The sequence below is a fragment of the Vicugna pacos genome, chromosome 4, assembly GCF_048564905.1.
Source record: "Vicugna pacos chromosome 4, VicPac4, whole genome shotgun sequence".
In the NCBI taxonomy this organism is placed as follows: Eukaryota; Metazoa; Chordata; class Mammalia; order Artiodactyla; family Camelidae; genus Vicugna; species Vicugna pacos.
In genome coordinates, this window is record NC_132990.1 from 73,041,543 (window position 1) to 73,059,350 (window position 17,808).

The 17,808-nt window shown below is 53.4% G+C and overlaps 1 protein-coding gene across 1 annotated transcript in view; it reads right to left on the bottom strand.

Moving 5' to 3' along the window:
* Window positions 1-936: 936 nt before the first annotated feature.
* Window positions 937-17,808, bottom strand: part of EEIG1 (estrogen-induced osteoclastogenesis regulator 1) — a 34,889-nt gene continuing 18,017 nt past the window's right edge. Inside the window, exons 2-11 of the mRNA XM_006205477.4 lie at window positions 12,781-12,901; window positions 12,559-12,588; window positions 10,336-10,452; window positions 8,582-8,628; window positions 8,266-8,423; window positions 6,030-6,134; window positions 5,754-5,946; window positions 5,180-5,301; window positions 5,016-5,085; window positions 937-3,648 (exon numbers count right to left, since the gene is read on the bottom strand). Coding sequence (XP_006205539.2) covers window positions 3,603-3,648; window positions 5,016-5,085; window positions 5,180-5,301; window positions 5,754-5,946; window positions 6,030-6,134; window positions 8,266-8,423; window positions 8,582-8,628; window positions 10,336-10,452; window positions 12,559-12,588; window positions 12,781-12,901 — 1,009 coding nt within the window. The 3' untranslated portion in view covers window positions 937-3,602. The remainder of the gene's footprint in view (window positions 3,649-5,015; window positions 5,086-5,179; window positions 5,302-5,753; window positions 5,947-6,029; window positions 6,135-8,265; window positions 8,424-8,581; window positions 8,629-10,335; window positions 10,453-12,558; window positions 12,589-12,780; window positions 12,902-17,808) is intronic.

A 17,808-nucleotide genomic window follows, 5' to 3' on the forward strand; every position in this document is an offset into this window, starting at 1 on the left:
GCAGAGATGCATCTGAACCTGGCATGGCTTGCTCCTGCTGGCAGCATCATTCTCCTTGGTCATCTGGGCCCATCTCTGACTCTGGGGACTACCTTCTCAAAGCTGAGAGGACCCACCTTTTTTCCCCCTATCATTTTGTATACTGATTTTTTTACATAGCATCACCATGTTCCAAAGGAGCAACCATTTTTTGTCTATAGCCCTATTTTTTCCCTCTGTCTCAGGACAAACTTTGGGCTTAGCCTAGAACAGAAGGGACAGAGAATCAGCATCCAGGGTTTACAGGGGCCGAGCGGGGATCAGCACTGAGACGGGTTGGGGATAATGCAGCGCTGTGGCAAGGACCTGGCCTTGGTTCATCCAAAGTCCTGAGGCTTCCTACCACTTCTGAGCCCATTGAAGGCCCAGGGTGACTTGCCTTTCCCAGAGCTTGGCTAAGTCAGCTTCTCTGTAACTTAGAGTGAGAGGCAGGGAGTGAAGGGTCCAGGCATGGAGACAGTGCTGACTTGCAGCTTTAGAGAGGCCAGGAAAATGCTCGGCACCTTCCGCAGGTCAAGCTCCCGGGGCGGTGGAGGGGGCTGTATGCCCACTTTCTCATTTGATCTACAACCCCATTTGCAGCTGAGAAAACTGAGGCAGTTATTTGCCCTCAGGTATGCTTGTTAGAGGCCACCTGACTCTTGGCGGTTAGAACTTGGGCTCTGAGGTCAGAGCTGCCACTTAGGTGTGAGGCTGGCAAGAAACTGCCCTTCTGGGCCTTGGTTTCCTCTCCAGAAATCTGGAGTAATAACAATGGTTAGTTGTGGCTGCAGTCAGGACTTGGAGAACCCTGGCCATCTTCCTCACCCCCAGAACATCACCTTATACATCTGGCTTCTTTCTGATGCCATCTTTGAACCCAAAGTCAACTCAGTAAAACAAAACACCAACATGCTGTAACAAACAAAAACTGCAACATTTAATTTTTTCCCCAAACCAAGACACTGACACTAGGCTGATTTCCCCTTACAATGTTATTTTCTACAATAGAAGCTGGGACAGAGATACAAACACAGCCCACTGAATCAGGGGGTGGTGGTGGTAGTGGCAACATTCGGTTAGAAATGAGGGGAGTTAAAGAAAAAAAAAAAAGACCTCCCCTCCCCCCATCTTCCTGCTCCCCTCCCTGAGGGAGGGAACCAGGGACATTCTCCATCCTGGCAGATCATGCCATGTGGTCAGTTTGTGGGGTGACCGAAAAAAAAAAAAAAACTAAAAATATTGTAGACCTTTATTTCTTTTCTTTAAATCTCCTAGTAAAAACGTTAAACTGTCTTTCAAGAAGATTCCAAACTGGCATTGCATAGACCAATTCCTTTCCAAAAATATCTCTAATATAGTCTTTCTATCTCTCTCTATATATAGGATTTTAAGTCTGGAGCTGTGGGCACCTAGTGGGAATTCACTGAGCTTGAGGGAATCAGAGGGACAAAGAAGGCTCCCACATGGGGATGAGGCCGGGGCTCCAGGCCTCCGGCTCCAGCCAGCATTAATTTGGTTGTGGCCTACTTCTCAGTCCAATACCCTGGCCCAGGGCCTGGCGTGGGAGGATGTGACAGGCTCTGTCTCCTTCTGGGGTGACTGTCACGTTCAGACCTCATCTAGGGTGGGGCTGGGGTTCCTGGCTTGGGGAATTCTCCCCAACAGCACCAAAGCCAGCTATTTTATGCCTAAAGCCCCAGAACTTTGAATCAGACCCCAAATACACCCTGAATGCATCTCCCCACTGGGCTGAGGTCATGCAGACACAGAAGGGGAGGACCGTGTTCCCCCATCTTTCGGGGGCCACTTCGCCTGGAGACAGCGCAGTCAGCTCCCTTTTAAAGTGCCAGGTGGGTGTCTGTGGGGCAGGAAGGGACCTGCAGAGCTGACCAGAGCCTTCTCCAGCCAGAGCAAACGCTCCATCCTGCCTTAGCAGGCACCGTCTAACATTCAGTTTCTAAAACGGAATTAAAAACAACAAGAATCCTAAAAATGCTCTGGTCCCAATGCCAGGAGGTTCCAAGACCAAGACTCCAATTCTCTTGCCAGTGGGGCAGAAGGCAAGGACCCCTCCCAGCCTGGGGAGGACACCCCCACCCCACCCAGATCCCCAGCCCTGCTGGGACCCAGTCAGCAGGTAGGGAGAGAACAGAACCACCTCCCCTCGCCTGGGGGGAGGAGAAAATACCAAACTGTGAACTCTAAAAGAAAAAAGAAGAAAAAAAGGGGGGAAAAGGAAGAAGGTATAGGGCTAAGTAAACACCAGCCTGCTGGGTTTATACAAAATGAATGAAACTTAAGAGTGGCAGGGGAGTCTGTCCAGGGACTGGCTGGCAGCCAGAACCCACCTTCAAGGAAGTAATGAGGGTGAGGACCAGGGGAAAGTGCTGAGAGCAGAGGATTTAGCTAGGGGCAGGGGTGGGAGCAGGACCAGACTGCTCCCTACTGGAAACCGCCCCCACTTCCCAGGAGGAGGATGCTTTCAGAGGATGGCTGAGGCCTTTCTGGTCAGGAAGCCAGCTCCGGGCCAGTCTAGTCACAGCCTACCTGCCTCTCCAGCATTGGCCCCCGCCTGGGCCAGCTGACCCTGAGGGGAGACAAAGGGTGCTTTGCTTGCCAAGTCCAGCCCAGCTAGGCCGCTGACCTCCAAGGGCTCAGGAGGCACCTTCCCTGGCTTCCTACAGGAAGCCAGCTGCTCGGGACCCAGCCCCGGGCAGAGGGGGACCAACATCCGCGCTCAGACCTTTCTCAGCATGGGGCTCGGGCCTGAGCTGGAGCTAACCAGAGGGAGGGGAGGCAGTGCCGCGTTCCAGCCGGGCAGCCAAAGCTGGGCCACTGACTGCACAGCAGACAGCACCCAGGAATCCTCAGAAGGGCAGGCAAGGGCCAGGGGGCTGTGCCGGAGACAAGCATGTGCAAAGTGCAGGCTGCCAGGGCAGCAGGAGAACATTCGTTGCAGGGGGTATGGGAGGGGGGAAGTGTCTCAGTCTGGAGTGTGGGTGGGGTATGAGGTCTTGGTTCCCAGGAGGAGGCCGCCAGCAGGTCCCCCAGGACTCAAGGAATGGACAGCTGAAGCACTAAGCAGTCAGAGGGCCATGGTGGCAGGATTCTAGGGGTGGACTGGACCCCAAGGGCAAGGGAGCAATGGAGCAAGGCCCTGCCAGGGTATGGCCAAGCCAGTGCTCCTGGAGTGAGTGGGGACACAGGACAAGAGGCCCCTTGGCCACATGCATCCTCGTTTGGGCAGGGGCTGCTGCATGTCATCACCGAGGGGCCAGGTGTCTCTCTAGCAGGGCATTCCCCGCAGCTTTGTCCGGCCCACTTGCTTTATGGGCCCATGTGTCCTGCCCTCTAGTGGTTCAGAGGAGAATATTCACAGTGGTGCCCGGGGCCCCAGCGGGCCAAGAGGGTCCCAGAATGGATGGGAGGACAATGGAATGATATTTTGGGGCTGGAGTGCATGGAGGAGGCACAGATGAGATGTGGCACGGATGGTGATCCGAAGGGGAAGGTCCCTTGTGGAATGATTCGGGTCTGAACGCCCATGAAGGCAGGGCCCTTCTCCAGCCTGGACTGGATCCTCAATGGCTTTCAATCACAACTGGCTCGTAGACCCCAGAGGAGACCCTGCAGGGAGAGAGAAGTCAGCTTGTCCTCCTCTGGCCCAGGTCCTTGGAAGTACTTCACAAGCAGGCACTGTTAACTCGCCCCATTTTGCAGAGAGGGCAACTGCAGGCTTGGAGAAGGCTCAGAGAAGTTGAGTCACTTGCCCAGGGCTACACAGATGTTAAGTATTGGAGTCTGTGGGCTCAAAGAGCTGGCACAGACCGTGCCCAAGCCCTCCTGAGCACCAGCTCAGCCATGAGCTGCACCCATCCTCACAGTAAGTCTGCACCCAGCCCCACTTGACAGATGAAGAAATTGAGGCTCAGAGGGAATATGAGGCTTGCTAAAAGTGCAGCTGAAGATGGGGAGCCTGATCAGCTCTTCTCCCCAGTGAGCCCAGGCCCACCCCTGGGATCTGGGACATTACAGGGCTCAGCATACAGCTCTGCAATGACCTTGTTGCCAAATAGATTGGTTCTTCCCTCCCTGAATCTCAGTTTCCACGTCCTCAGAGGGGGCTGGAGAGGGGTATCACAAACCCCCAATGAGGTACCCTCTGTTTCTTGGGCACCCCACCCAGGGTAGCTCAGAAGGTGGTGGAAAGACAGCAGTTGCAATTTCCAGCCTTGGCCAGCAGGGGTCAGCAGAGTAGCACCAGAGGACAGGTCTGGGGACCCTGGGTGGCCTAGTCATCTCCTCCTGCTCTGGGCCTAGATGTTAAATGGGCACTTTCCCACCCAGCCCACAGGAAACCAGGGGAAAGCCTTCAGCACAATCCTGCAGGTGGGAAGCTCCTCCATTCATTCATTCATTCATTCATTCATTCAGTGAGCCAGGTACATGGCAGACATGCTGTAAATGATAGTGAGAGGGCATTCTATAAACTGTAGAGTTTGATCCTACCACCCCCTCATCTCTGAATATCTTGCAGGCAGAAATCTTTGTTGCTCACTGCCATATCCCTAGCATCTAGCTCAGTACCTGGTATGTGTAACTGCTATGCAATAAGTATTTATTCAATAAATAAACAAGTCATCACCATCATTTTTTAGGGGTTCCCAGACCCAGGAGGAAGGGAAAGTAAAGTGGAGTCCAAAATAAAGATACATTAAACCCCTGCTGTGTGCCCAGCTTTGTGCACTTTCCAAGGTTACCCTTGGGACCCTCAGATCAATCCTGGAGTGTTGTTCCAGGTTTCCAGATGAGGTGGTGTGGTCCACATCATTTGACAGATGGCCAAACTGAGGCTCAGAGAGAAGTGACTGGCTCAAGGTCACAATGACAAGAGCTGGCATTCAAATATAGGTCAGTGGGCTGCAGAGACCTAATGCTCTCACCACCGTGCCCCAGAGCCACCATCATGACCCACCTCCCACCTTCACACCTACCTGTTGGCCAGCTGGATGCCACTCAGGGTGGTGGAGCCATCTCGGCTCACGAACAGCCGGAGGTTGCTGTCTGTGGGGACACAGGGGAGGATGGAGGCTGAGCAGGCGGCACAGCCAGGGGGCCCTGGGCATTGCCCCCTGGCCCACTTGTGTGGGCAGCTTACCCTCAGTATTGCTGCCGTCCGTGAAGTCCTGGCTCTGCATAATCTTCTCCACAATGTCGTCAGCGTCGATCCGTGTGTCATCCACCCAGGTGGGGTGGCTCTCCACCGAGTCCTTCTTCCTCCTGGATTGGGGTGGGGCAGTCACAACAGTCAGGGCAGTAACAGGCATGATGAGAACAGGAGCGAGCACCTGCCCCGCTCAGGAGGCTGAGTGCACATGAGACCTGGTCTAGATTATATTCATTTAACCCTCACATCAACCCTACGTGTGGGGGTTGCTACGACCTGTTTTAGGGAACGGAGGCCCTGAGAGGTTAAGTACCAGCCTGTGAGAGGCTGCAGAGCACAGAAGCAGGCAGGGACCTAAGGGACACTAAACCACACACGGCAACTGCTAACTGAGCATGCGCGCTAGGCTGTGACGACAGCCTCATGAGTATCAGCTGGTTGAATAACCATCACTCAACCCACTGAGGCGGAGGCCCTGGTGTCCCTGAGTGACAGGCAAAGAAGCAGAGGTTCAGGGAGCCGCCACAGGGGTCTGTTCTCCAGGAGCACTTCTGGTGAGACTTACCGAAATGACCGGTCCGACAGATGGGGCCGAGGTGGCCGCGGTGGCTTCTCGGGGGGTCGGTGCTCACGCTCGCTGCCCTCGGGGCCTTCCACGGTCATGCTGAGGCCGCCTGAGGCACTGCTGCTGGTGGAAGTGTTGCGGCGGTGAGTCAGGTCCGAGAGGCTGGAGGAGCGCGAGTGCTCCGTGCTGTAGCCTGGCGGGCAGCCCGGGGGGCGTTCATTACTCGGGAGCCAGAGAAAGTGGAAGGCCAAGGGCACGGGCAGGGCGGGCACTCACCGGAGATTTTGGACTGTTGGCTGGCGTAGCTGGAGTTCCGGGAATGGCCGGAGTGGAATACCTCCTCGGGGCTGGAGAGGTTCTGGTCCGGCTCCTCTGGCACCCCTGGAAGTGGGAGAGGGGCAGGGGTTACTAGTGTGCCCACCCTTCACGTGTTCTCTCACTGAGAGTAGGGGGGCAGGCAGCACACTATGTGTTCCCATTTAATAGACTGAAAAGCTGAGGTTTAGGGGAACAGCAACCTGCCCCCAGCCACAGTTCACCACTTGAACCCAGGTTCCTTGGTTCATTCCACAGATATCTGTTAGGGACATCCCCCATTGCGGGCACTCTAATGGGTGCTGGGAAAAGGAGACAGGGTGTCACAGGTACACAGTGGTGGGAAAGAAGAATGTGGAACAAAAATGGCCCATAATTAACCACAACTGGCAAATGGTACAGAGCAGGGAGAAGTGCCTATGGGGATCTAACCCCATCTGGGCTCGGGGAAGGCTTCTCTGAGATGGCCTTAATGTTGAGACCTTCAGGATGTGTGGGAGAGAGCAAGCCAGATAAGACATGAGGGAAAGGGCCTTCCAGACAAAAGGAACAGCATAAGCAAAGGCCCTGAGGCTTGAATGAGCTTGGGTCGGTGGAGCTGGAGTGGAGCAAATAAGGATGGGAGGAAGTGGCCCACAGTGCTGTCCCAAATCACCCACAAGCCCAACTCTGAAACACGCTCTCAGGCACTGGCAGCAGGAGGTGCAGGGAACCAGGCGGGGTCTGCCCAGGGCTCCATGAGTACCCACCAGCCAGTCCTCCTGGTCAACAGAGGAAGCAAAGACTCATCCATCTCCCCTTCAGAGATGAGCACACTCAGGCCACAGGCTGGACCCCAGGCCTGCTGTGACCCCACCCAAAGCCACATGGCTTTTCAAGTCCCCAACAGGCTCTCTGCATCTGGGGTGGGGGTTGCAGGGGTAGAGAGGCTTTTGGAGTCTCAAACTCTACCCCTTGTGGGAGAGGCACCCCTTCTATTGCACAAAAGACACCATATGTCCTGGGGTGGCCCAGTCCCCAGATCTCTCCTCTGGGGACCGAGATCTGGGGACCCCTGCCCTGAAGCTGGAGAGAGTAATGGAGCTGGGAAGCCCCCAGATCCTGCATGTAGCACCCAGGCTGAGACAGGTAAGAAGCCCAGCTTTCTGCTCTGGGTCTCACCTGGCTGGGTCTGCAGGAAAAATGGGGTAGAGGAAAGCTGGCCCTGGAGGTCAGAGGATCCCTCACTGCTCCCAGCCCCTAGGGGCATAATCTCCCAGGAAACAGGGCCTGAGTCCCTACACCCTAATTACTCTTGTGGCACAAATTAGGGCTACTACATGCCACCTTGCTTACTGATCGGCTTGGGGGCAGTCGCCTCCCAGCTCTGAGCTCACCCCCAGAGACGGGGTGCAGGAGCCAAGGCTCATGCTCAGGGAGCCTGCTTCACCCTGCACAGCACTGCAGATGGGGAGGCGGTACAGGCCAGAGCCTTCTATTCTGGTAGCGCCTCCCCTTCTTAATTGCCACACTGACTCCTCTGGGGATTCAGGCTTATTTGCATTTTTCATAACATTAGTAATAATGAGAGTTTAATGAAACCATGTGCTGGGAAATACAGAGCACGTACTATGTGCCAGGCAAGGCACGCGTGTTTGCTCAGTTCATCCCCAGAGCAACCCAGGACGTGGTCACTACTGCTGATTCCATTTCTCAGAGGATGCTGAGACCTGGAGAGGCCAAACGGCCGGTCAAGGTCATGCAGCAGGTAGCAGAGCCAGAGCTCAGAGCACATCCCTCTGCCAGAAACACTGTGCCCTACACCCCAGATTCAGCTCAAACACCACCCCTTCAGGGAGCCTTCCCTGGTCGTTTCCAGGCGGATGCCTTCTGTGTCTCTCCCACATCTGTAGGCGAACATGCATTTGACTTATATGTAGGGTCATTGACACCTGTCTCTCCTACTATACCAGGAGAGCCACCAGGTCAGGGACCCATAGCAGTCTCCGTCCAGAGCACTGCTGTGATCCTGGGGCCACACACAGCATCCGGCTCAGGGGAGGGGCTCGGAAGACTGTCTAATGGAAGCACAGGTGAGTGAATGCCATCCCACTAGCGTTCTCTGCTTGGCAAGTATCCCCCTTGGGACCTAGGGCCACAGGGAGATAAGAGCCTTCAGCCATGGGGTGGGGTAGAGAGGGCAGGTGGGGAACAGTACCTGAGCTTAGGATGGTGGGCCGGGCCTTGGGGGGTCGGGACCCCGTCAGGGAGTTGGTGCTGCTGCTGCCACTGCTGCTGGTCCCACCACCCTTACACGTCAGCTGCAGGGAGGAATCCTGGCCTGGGATGGAGATGGACTTGGCAGTGGATGGCGGCCTTGGGAAGACAGATGGGTATGACTGGTGTGCCCCACTTTGGGGTCAGAAATAGACAGGGGAACCCAAGAGCCTGGAGGAGAGAAAAGTCCCTGTCCTCCCTCCTCCAGTGTCCAGGACAGAGCCCCCAGCCCTCAGGAGGCCTGCACCAGCACTCACGTCTTGAAGCAGGGGTCTCCAGAGAGCAGGAACATTCCAATGGTGACCTGTGCAGAAGCGGGAGAAATCAGCCACGCCCTGTCCACCCACTCAGCCCAGGGGCCCGGCCTCCCTGCAGGCCCCCTGCTCTGGCTTCAGATGGCCTTGGACTCTAATCCTGTCTCTGTCCCTCACTGGCCCTGCTGAAGCCACCAAACCTCACTAAGCCCCAGTTTCCCCCTGCAGAGGACAAAACTGATCCTAACAGCTGCGTCGTGGGATAGTGAAGAAAACGCTGGGTGCCTGGCACAGAGTGATCAAGGAGCGAAAGTTCGCTTTTGTCATTTCAGAACTACGACTAGACTGAGCCCTCAAGGGTGGGGCCGCAGCCGCTCTCCATCCTCAGCGGCCCTCACGGCCCTCAGAGCAGGCGAGGCAGGCGGGGGGAGGTTTCCTCAAGCCTGACTTGGCGTCGGAGGCTCACACAGTCCAATGCAGAGGGCAGGGGCTTGTGAAAGTTTGTTGAAAATAAAGTAAAGCAAGAAGCCATTAGAAATGTAACATCCACTTGGGCAAGAAAGATTTTGGCAATGGCCCAAACAAGGCAAGGTCTGGGTCCCCAAATCTGGGCTGGGACAGAGTAACAGGCAGAAGGTGACAGAGTGGGAAAGGGGTGCTCAAATTCCAGAAACACCTCTGATAAAAATGGTAACCTTTTTTTAAATGGATTATTTCATTTGACCATGGTAGCAACCTACAAAGTAGGGGATGGTCCCAGGCTGTAGGCAAGGGAACTGAGACTCAGACTCAGAGGAAGTGACTGAGCTGGCCTTGAACTAGAAGCCACCAGCCCCCAGGGCCCCCGTGATCTAACCTGAGGGTGCGCAGGGCCACAGGAATGAGGCTGAAAGGCCTTGGCTCTCACAACTACTAGCCTGGACCTTTTCAGGTGGCTCTGGTTTCCTCTGCAAAAGGTCCAGGAAGCCCCAGAGTCTCTGCTCACCACCTCTACCCGGCTCCACCGGGCACAACATGCTTCTGCTGGGTCAGCTTGTAGAGGTGTGGTTAGGACAAGACTGTTTTCTCAGTCAGGTGGGAGGGTGTGGAGGCGAGGAAGAGAGGTGTGCTGGCAGCAGACGCCCAGATATCTCTATTCCAAGAGGCCAAAGAGGCAGGTGCCTGGGGGGAGGGTGTTTCTCTGGCCACCGGAAACCTGCACGTGGCTGGGCCCTCTGAGCAGCTGCCAGGGTCTGCCCGGGTCCAGGGATGGCAGGTCCATCTGCTCCGATACTCTGGGAGCTCAGGCTGCCTCATGACATGTGGGGCAGTAGTTAGGAGCTGGACCACAGGGTCAAGTGCCAGCTCTGCTTGTGACCCCGGGCAAGTGATCTAACCTCTGTGCTTCAGCCCCCTCCTCTGCAAAACTGAGATCAATAACAGACACCACACCCCACGGGGCTGTTGTCAGGCATCATGAGATAAGGGGTGGTAAGCACTCAGGGATGCTGATCTCACCAAAAGTGCTCACCAAAGCCTTAAAGAGACCGTTGGGTTCACCTCCTGACTGCAAATTATGGATGGAGAAACTGAGGTCACGGCCAAGTCAGGCCTCTCTCATGGTGGTTTCCTGACCCCATGGCCCACGTCTTCCCAACATCCCTCACTGCCTGTCTGGGGTGAGAACCTCCATTTTTAACAACCCTCCAGAGGACACGGAGCAAGTCTTCCCCTGACCCTTGGTGGGAGGGGGCAGATGAGGCAGCAGAGCCCCCTACCTTAAGGATGGAGTTGTCCTGTCGGGTGTTCTTCGTGTCATATCCCTCCAGCAGGCAGCAGCGCACCGTGGAGCCCGAGCCTGCAAACTCGGCCAGGTTCAAGTCAGCAAAGCCCAGCTGGGGGGACAGAGGAGAGTGTGGGTGCAGGGCTAGCAGCCCAAGGGTTAATTTGGCGAGGTGGGGAGGTGGAGGGGAGGCAGAACCCCTGGGCCCGCCCCACAGCCCAGACTGACTGTTGCATAACCAGCACCCAAGGACAGAGGCCCCGGTTGGCGGCTCCAACGTGGCAAAGCCAGGAGCTCACATCCCTGAGCAGCAGCACAAAGCGCCCTTTGTGTGCGCCCCAGTGTGCATCGGGGCAGCACCGGAGATGAAAGGACACTGTTGTCTGTGACACAGACGCATTGTTCCCTGGGAAACAAGGCCGTGCTGTGGGAGCCTCCAGGCCACCGGACAGGAGGGGAGGGAAGGCCCGTGGGAACTTGGTGTTGGGATGGGTGGGCAGGAGTCCCTGGTGGGAGCTGGCGTGAGGGGCTGAGGGAACTCCCAGCTGCTCCTGGGGTGCAGACGGGAGTAAGGTATGGGGAGGGACGTGAGCAAGTGTGAGAACAGGATGAATGAGCTAAGAAGGTCTCTTAGGTGGAAGCCCCGTCTGCCAGACCTGAAGGCTGAGGTGAGAGGGTGCTGAGCCCGGGGACTCAGAGGACGAACCAAGCCAATCAGGGACGTTTCCTGAGCACCTGCTGCATGCAAGGCTCTACTGCACAGTTTGGGGCACATGCTCCAGAATCAGGGACTCAGGTTCAGATTCTAGCCCTGCCATCATCTCAGAGTGACCCCCATTCTACAGATGAGGAAACTAAGGTTCAGAGCGGGGAAGTGACTTGCTTAGGGCCTCATGTACCATAACTAGCAGAGCCAGGTCTGACACTAGGCCTGATCAGCATCTAGTCTCACCACCTTTCTGGGCCTCAGTTTCCTCCTCTGTATAAGAGGAGCTGAGCCTGTGGGGAAGCATGATTAGGGAGCGGAAGGGAAGGACCTGGAATGGCAGGTCTGACACATGCTAGATGCCTGATCAACGTTTGTCAGGGGAGGTGGGATGCTCCAGCTGTTTGCTGGCATGTTCTTTCCTGGCTGGGCAGCCGTCCTGAGCCACGTGCATCAACAGGAGGAATCTCCACCCTGACAGCACCTTTCACAGCCTGCTTCTAGCCACCATGCCCTCTGCTTCTGGAGAAGGCACGAACGCCTCGGCCAGGGCGGAGCTCCTGGCCCAGTCCGCTGAGCTCCCTGAACTCTGGTCAGTGGGAAGGACACACCCTGCACAGCACCTCCCTTCCATGCAGGGCGAGGTGAGGCAAAGGCACTGCCCCTCCGACTGAGCTCAGCCCCTGCTGTTGGGTGCCCCGTGCCCCCTGCCCCAGGCCACAGAGGGTGGTGGGCTGAGAGTCCCAACAGAGAAGGGTTATACGGCAGAGCAGGATGATTCAAAGGGTTACCGGAGGTAACCCTTTCAGAGCTGTCTTCCTGCATTTCCCCGAATAGAAAAGGTTTTAATGTGTAGGCCTGAACTGTCTGGGGGCGCAGGGAACGCCTGCCGACAGCACAGGTGCGCAACAGTGGGGACTGGCTTAGCCCTCTTCACCCAGCCACACAGTGGGACCCGCCACTGTTAGAAAGCAAGAGGAAATTGGTGATGACACAAAAAAGGGCCCATGATGTGTTGGTAAGTAAAAACCCAAGCTGGAGAATCTATTTAGAACAAGTCCCTCTTGTGTGTTTAAAAATCACATCTGCACGTGTACAAGTACACACACAGGGTGCCCCTTATATGACTCTCTAAACTATGTGCACACGTTTTCTTCACTGTGCTGTACATATGACATATTCGTACATATTTTTTTCTTTAAAGGTCTGGAAGATCCTAACAAATCAAAATAGTGGGGTCTGAAGAGGGGGCAGAGAGAGGAATGGGGTGGAAGCCACCTTTTCACTGTGGGAACCTCTGCACTATGTGTGCTGGAAGGAGCATCCACTGCCTTTATATGAAACACAGACACTATCAATAAAGACTTCAAAAAACTCATGCATCTCCTGGAGGGTGTGTCTCCTATTTGGGACAGAGAGGCAGCTGGAGGTTCTGCTAGGAGCTTCTCTCAGGCCTGTCTCTTCCCAGCCATCCCGTCCCACCCCACTACCCCTTCACACAGCCCTGCTTACCTTGGAATAAGTCTTCCCTCCTTTCAGCTCCTGCACAGGAAACACACACAGGTTGACTAGGGAATCCCAGGGACCTCATGGGTCTCCCCAGTCCGCCCACCCCCGAATCTGACTGCCAGGGGAGGAGGACAAAGAAACGGGCAGACTTACTCACTCAGGAGGTGGGTCTAAACCTACTGGACCAGTGGCCCCATGTGCACCCCCAGTCCCCGCCAGCCTCACCTTGCGCACTGACACACGGAAGATGCAGGGGTCCAGCAGGCCAGTGGCCGGGTTGGCGCTCATCTTACACACGAAGGTGAACCTCTTCCGCCACCGTACACAGTTCTCCTGCACCTCCTCCCTGCGGGCCAGAGGGACAGTGAGCACAAGGGTACAGGGTCCGCCTTTAGGGAGGTGAGGACCCTATTACCTGTGGGGGTGGGGAGAGGAACTCTCACTTTTCAGTTTGTATCACAGAGTGACTATTTTCATAACAAGAATCTGCTTGTGGAAGTATTATAAAACCACCACCACCAAAAAAAATAAAATAAAAATGAAAGAACACAAGGCAGGGGTGAGATCAGGCTGGGGGCAGCTGCTCCGTCTGCTCCCAGAACCTCCTGGCCCCCACCCCCAACCTTGCTCTGGGGCCTTAGGCAGCTCCTTCGGCTGCCATTACCTCCTATCAGCTGACTCCCACTGGCCATCGCAAGTGACCCTCACAGCAGGGTTCCCAGGATGGACTACTGGCCTTTTCACAGATGACAAGACTGAGGCTAGGAAACTGCCCGGTATCGCAAAGCCAGGAAGCAGCTGGCCCTACGCCCAGCGCCACCTGGCTCCAGAGCCCCCTTCTTCACTGTGAGTATCAACAACGACAGTAATAGTAATAACAGCTAATGCTCAGACAGTGCTTCCCACTCGCCAGGCCCCACTCAAAGCATTTTACAGAACCAGCTGCCACGGAGCCTGCTCCAAGTGCTGGCAACCCACGGTCAAGCTAACCCTTCAGCAACTGTCTGGAGCAGCCACTCTCATTAGTCCAATTCCACGTTCCAATAAACCGCAAGTTCTGGGGCCAAGACCCCAGCCCAAGGCCACCACCGCAGAGCAGAACAGGGACTTGAACCCAAGCAGCTTGGCTCCGGTGCCACATGCTCAGCCCTCCCCTCTCCAGGGGGACACCACTTGGGGCCCTCACATTCCCTGACACTAACAGGGGGCTAGACTTCCAGTCCTAGACTTACTCTGTGGAGCAGGTCCAAGCACCCATACTCAGCACCCTCAATAGGAGGCACCTCGTGCCCTGGGAGCGAGTGGGAGCCAGTGGAAGCAGCTCACCCAGCCGCTCCAGCTGCTGCGGGGGCCCCAGCAGGCCCCGGGGGTGGCAGTGGCACATGGCAGAGATGAGCTCCCTCACAGCCCGCCAGGAAAGACCGTGCTCAGGAAGGGAGGGGCCGGCACGAGAGAGATCATCGCCAGCCTCATCCCACCTGACAGGAACGGCTGAGCAGACAGCTGAGGAAGTGACCACTCCACATTCTGGAGACCTGAGGGGCTCGGGTTAACGGCCAGATTGGGGACTGAGGGCAGAGGATCAGCTCAGGTTGAGCATCTCCTGAAGGGCTTTCTTGCTTCTCATGGCAACCTGGGAAGGTAGACATTATGCCGCCCCTTCTGCAGCCAAGGGCACTGAGGCTCCGAGAGACTGCCCAAGGTCACAGCCCCCAGTGATGGACACAGCAGCGTCTGAACTCAGGACTGTTCGACTGCAGAGTCAGAGCACTCCACCATCACCTCGGTTCATGGGTCAGGGGCTCAGGAAAGCCTGGCAGATGGAACCCACTGAGGCTGGGGGGCCAGCAGTGCCCTGCTCTGCACCCAAACCATCCACCATGTCTCTGGGTGCCAAGTATGTGCCAGGTGCTGGACACTGCAGTGGACTTGATTCACAGGCTGACACTTGACAGTCACCCAGTGATGACTCAGTGTCACCAGGAGAGGGCAGGGGGAGGGCTGAGTCAGGGGAGGTGACTGGCCACAGGGAAGTGTCATTCAAGCTCAGATTTGATAAAGAGTGGGGAGTACCAGTGGGGGAGACGTCCCCAGCAGAGGGAACAGCATGAGTGAGAAACGAACATACTCTTGGTTTCTCAGCCGATGAAAGCCCCCAAGCCACGTGTCTATGAGGAGCTCCCTCCTGGCCCCACAAGGCTTTGAGGACGTGACAAAGGCTTCCCCATATCCTGCCAGGGCTGTGACAAGGAACAGTAGGCCTCGGTCAGGCAGACCTGGGCTCAGAGCCTCACACTCACTGTGCAACTTGGGCTGGGGCCCAACCTCTGCATCCTCATTGGTACAACGGGCACACCACACACTGACTGATGGGCACCTGAGAGCACTCAGTAAGGTGAGCCCCACAAAGGGCCGGGCTTAGGGAGGTCTGTGAAACACATCTCATGGGATGAAGACACTGGGCCTCTAGAGGGACCCAATCAACAGAATGCTCTGACCTTGTTAGGAGGGGGAGCTCCAGCAACCCCTGCAGGCAGGGGACAAACAGAAAAGGTCAGGGCTAGAGACGAGGGGAAGGAAGGGAGCATTCCCAACTGCTGGTATACGTGGGCAGGGACCCTCAGGAAGCAGGTGCCACAAGAGGAGTGGGACCCCTGGGCTCGGGCATCATCTGACCAAGCCATGTCAGCTCTCCTCATTCATTCAAATAATTGTGTGCCAGTCTCTCTTCTATGCACTGGGGCCACAGCAGTGACTAGCTTACATTTTGCTGGGAGTGAAAAGGAAGAACTAAAACTATCATTATTGGCAGATGACCTGATCTTATATGTAGAAAATCCTAAAAATGCACTTAAAAAACTACTAGAATACATAAGTTCATCAGGTTGCAGGATACAAGATCAATATACAAAAATCAATTATTTCTATATACTAGCGAACATCCCCAATGAAATGAAGGAAACAATTTCATTTACAATAGTATCAAAAAGAATAAAATATATATGAATAAATTTAACAAAAAAGTATAAAACATATATTCCAGGAAACCACAAGACATTGTGAACGAAATTCAAGAAAATCTAAATAAATGGAAAGACATCCCATAGTTGTGGATTGAAAGACTTAATATTAAGATGATACTACTCCCAAATTGATCTAAAAATTCAACACAATCTCAGTTGGCTTCTCTGCAGAAAATTGATGCACTGATCCTAAACCTTGGAAATTCAAGGGACCAGAATAATTAAAACAACCTAGAAAAAGTAGAACATAATGAGAGGATTCACATATCTTGATTGCAAAACTTCTACAAAGCTACAATAATCAAGAAAGTGTGGTTCCAGCATAAGGATAGACACATAGATCAATGGAATAAAGTTGAGAGTCCAGAAATAAGCCTTCACATCATGGTCAATTAATTTTCAACAAGAGTGCCAGCGGGGGAAAAAATGGCCTTTTTAACAAAAGTTCCTGGAAAAGATGGATATTCACATGCAAAAGAGTGAAGTATACCCATTTCTTACATCATCTATAATTAACTCAAAATGGACCAAAGACCTTAAGTTTAAGAGCTAAAACTATAAAATTCTTAGAAGAAAACATAAGGGTAACTTTTCATTCTTCATGATCTGGGATTAGGCAACAATAGTTTCTTAGATATGACACCAAAAGTACAAGCAACAAGAGAAAATACAGATATACTGAACTTCATAAAAAAAAATTTGTGATTCAAAGAACATGATCAAAAGTGAAAAGACAACCCAGAGAACAAAGGAAAATATTTGCAAATCATATATATGGCAAGGGACTTGTAGCTAGAATATATAAAGAGCACTTACAACTCAATAATAAAGACAAATAACCCAATTTTAAAACGGGTAAATGATCTGAATAGAGACTTCTCCAAAGAAGATACACAAATGGCCAATAATACATAAGAAGATGTTCAACAACATTAAATATCTGGGAAACACAGATCAAAATTACCACTTCCCACCCACTAGAATGGCTGTAATCAAGACAGATAATAACAAGTGTTGGTGAGGATATGGAGAAATTGGAACCCTTGTGCACTGCTGGTAGCAATGTAAAGTGGAGCGGCTGCTTTGGAAAACAGTCTGGCAGTTCCTCAAAAGGTTAAACATAGAGTTACAATATGACTCAGCAATTCTACTAGTAGGTATATACCCAAGAGAAATGAAACATATCCACACAAAAACTTGTACACAAATGTATATAGTAGCATTATTTATAATAGCCAAAAAGTGAAAGCAACCCAGATGTGCATCAATTGGTGAATGGATACATAAAATGTGGTATATCCATATAATAGAATATTATTCGGGCAGTCAAAAGAAACTAAGTACCTAGAAAACACTATACATAAGTGAAAGAAGCTAGTCATAAAGAACTATAAATTGCATGATTCCATTTCTATGAAATGTCCAGAACAGGTAAGTCCATTAGAAAGAGAAAGACTGGTGAGTGCCAGGGGGTGAGGGAGTTGGGAAAAAATGGGAATGACTGCAAATGGGTACAGAGCTCCTCTCTGGGGTGATAAAAATGTTCTAAAATTGATTATGGTGATGGTCACACAATTCTATGAATAAACTAAAAACCACCAAACTGTACACTTCAAATGGGTGAACTGCATAGTGTGTGAACTACATCTCAATAAAACTGTTACCAAAACAAAATAAAAATGGTGGTTCAAATAAAGAGAGAAAAATAGAGAAAACAGAACAGGGAAGGTGAGTAGGGAGTACTGGATGGAGATGAGAAGGTAAGGTCTGCCACTTTGGGCAGGTGGTTAGGGAAAGCCCTTTGGCAGTGACATCTGAGCAAGGGCTGGAATGAAGTAAGGATACAAGGTGAGCAAAGATTGGGGAGGAGCTGTCCTGATACGTGAACAGCAAGTACAAAGGCCCTGAGGTAGAAACACTTGGCAAATGGAGAAGCAGCATGAAAGCCAGTACTGAATGGGCTTGTGGAGGAGAGCTGTGGTTGGCAAGAGAGCAGGGACTAGGTCAGGCTAGACCTCAAGGGCCATGGTGAGAACTTTGAATCTTCCTCTGACAGCAGCTCATTCTTGCCACTATGGATTCCAGCTTTAGACAGAGGCTCAGAGCAGCCCCAGAGGAGGTGAGTGGAAGGGTGAAAAGAGAAGAAACACTTCCCAACCAGCCAGAGGACCAAGCTTAAAAGCAGGGAAAGCTAGGGGGCATCTAGGGTTCCCAGACCCTCCGATCTCCA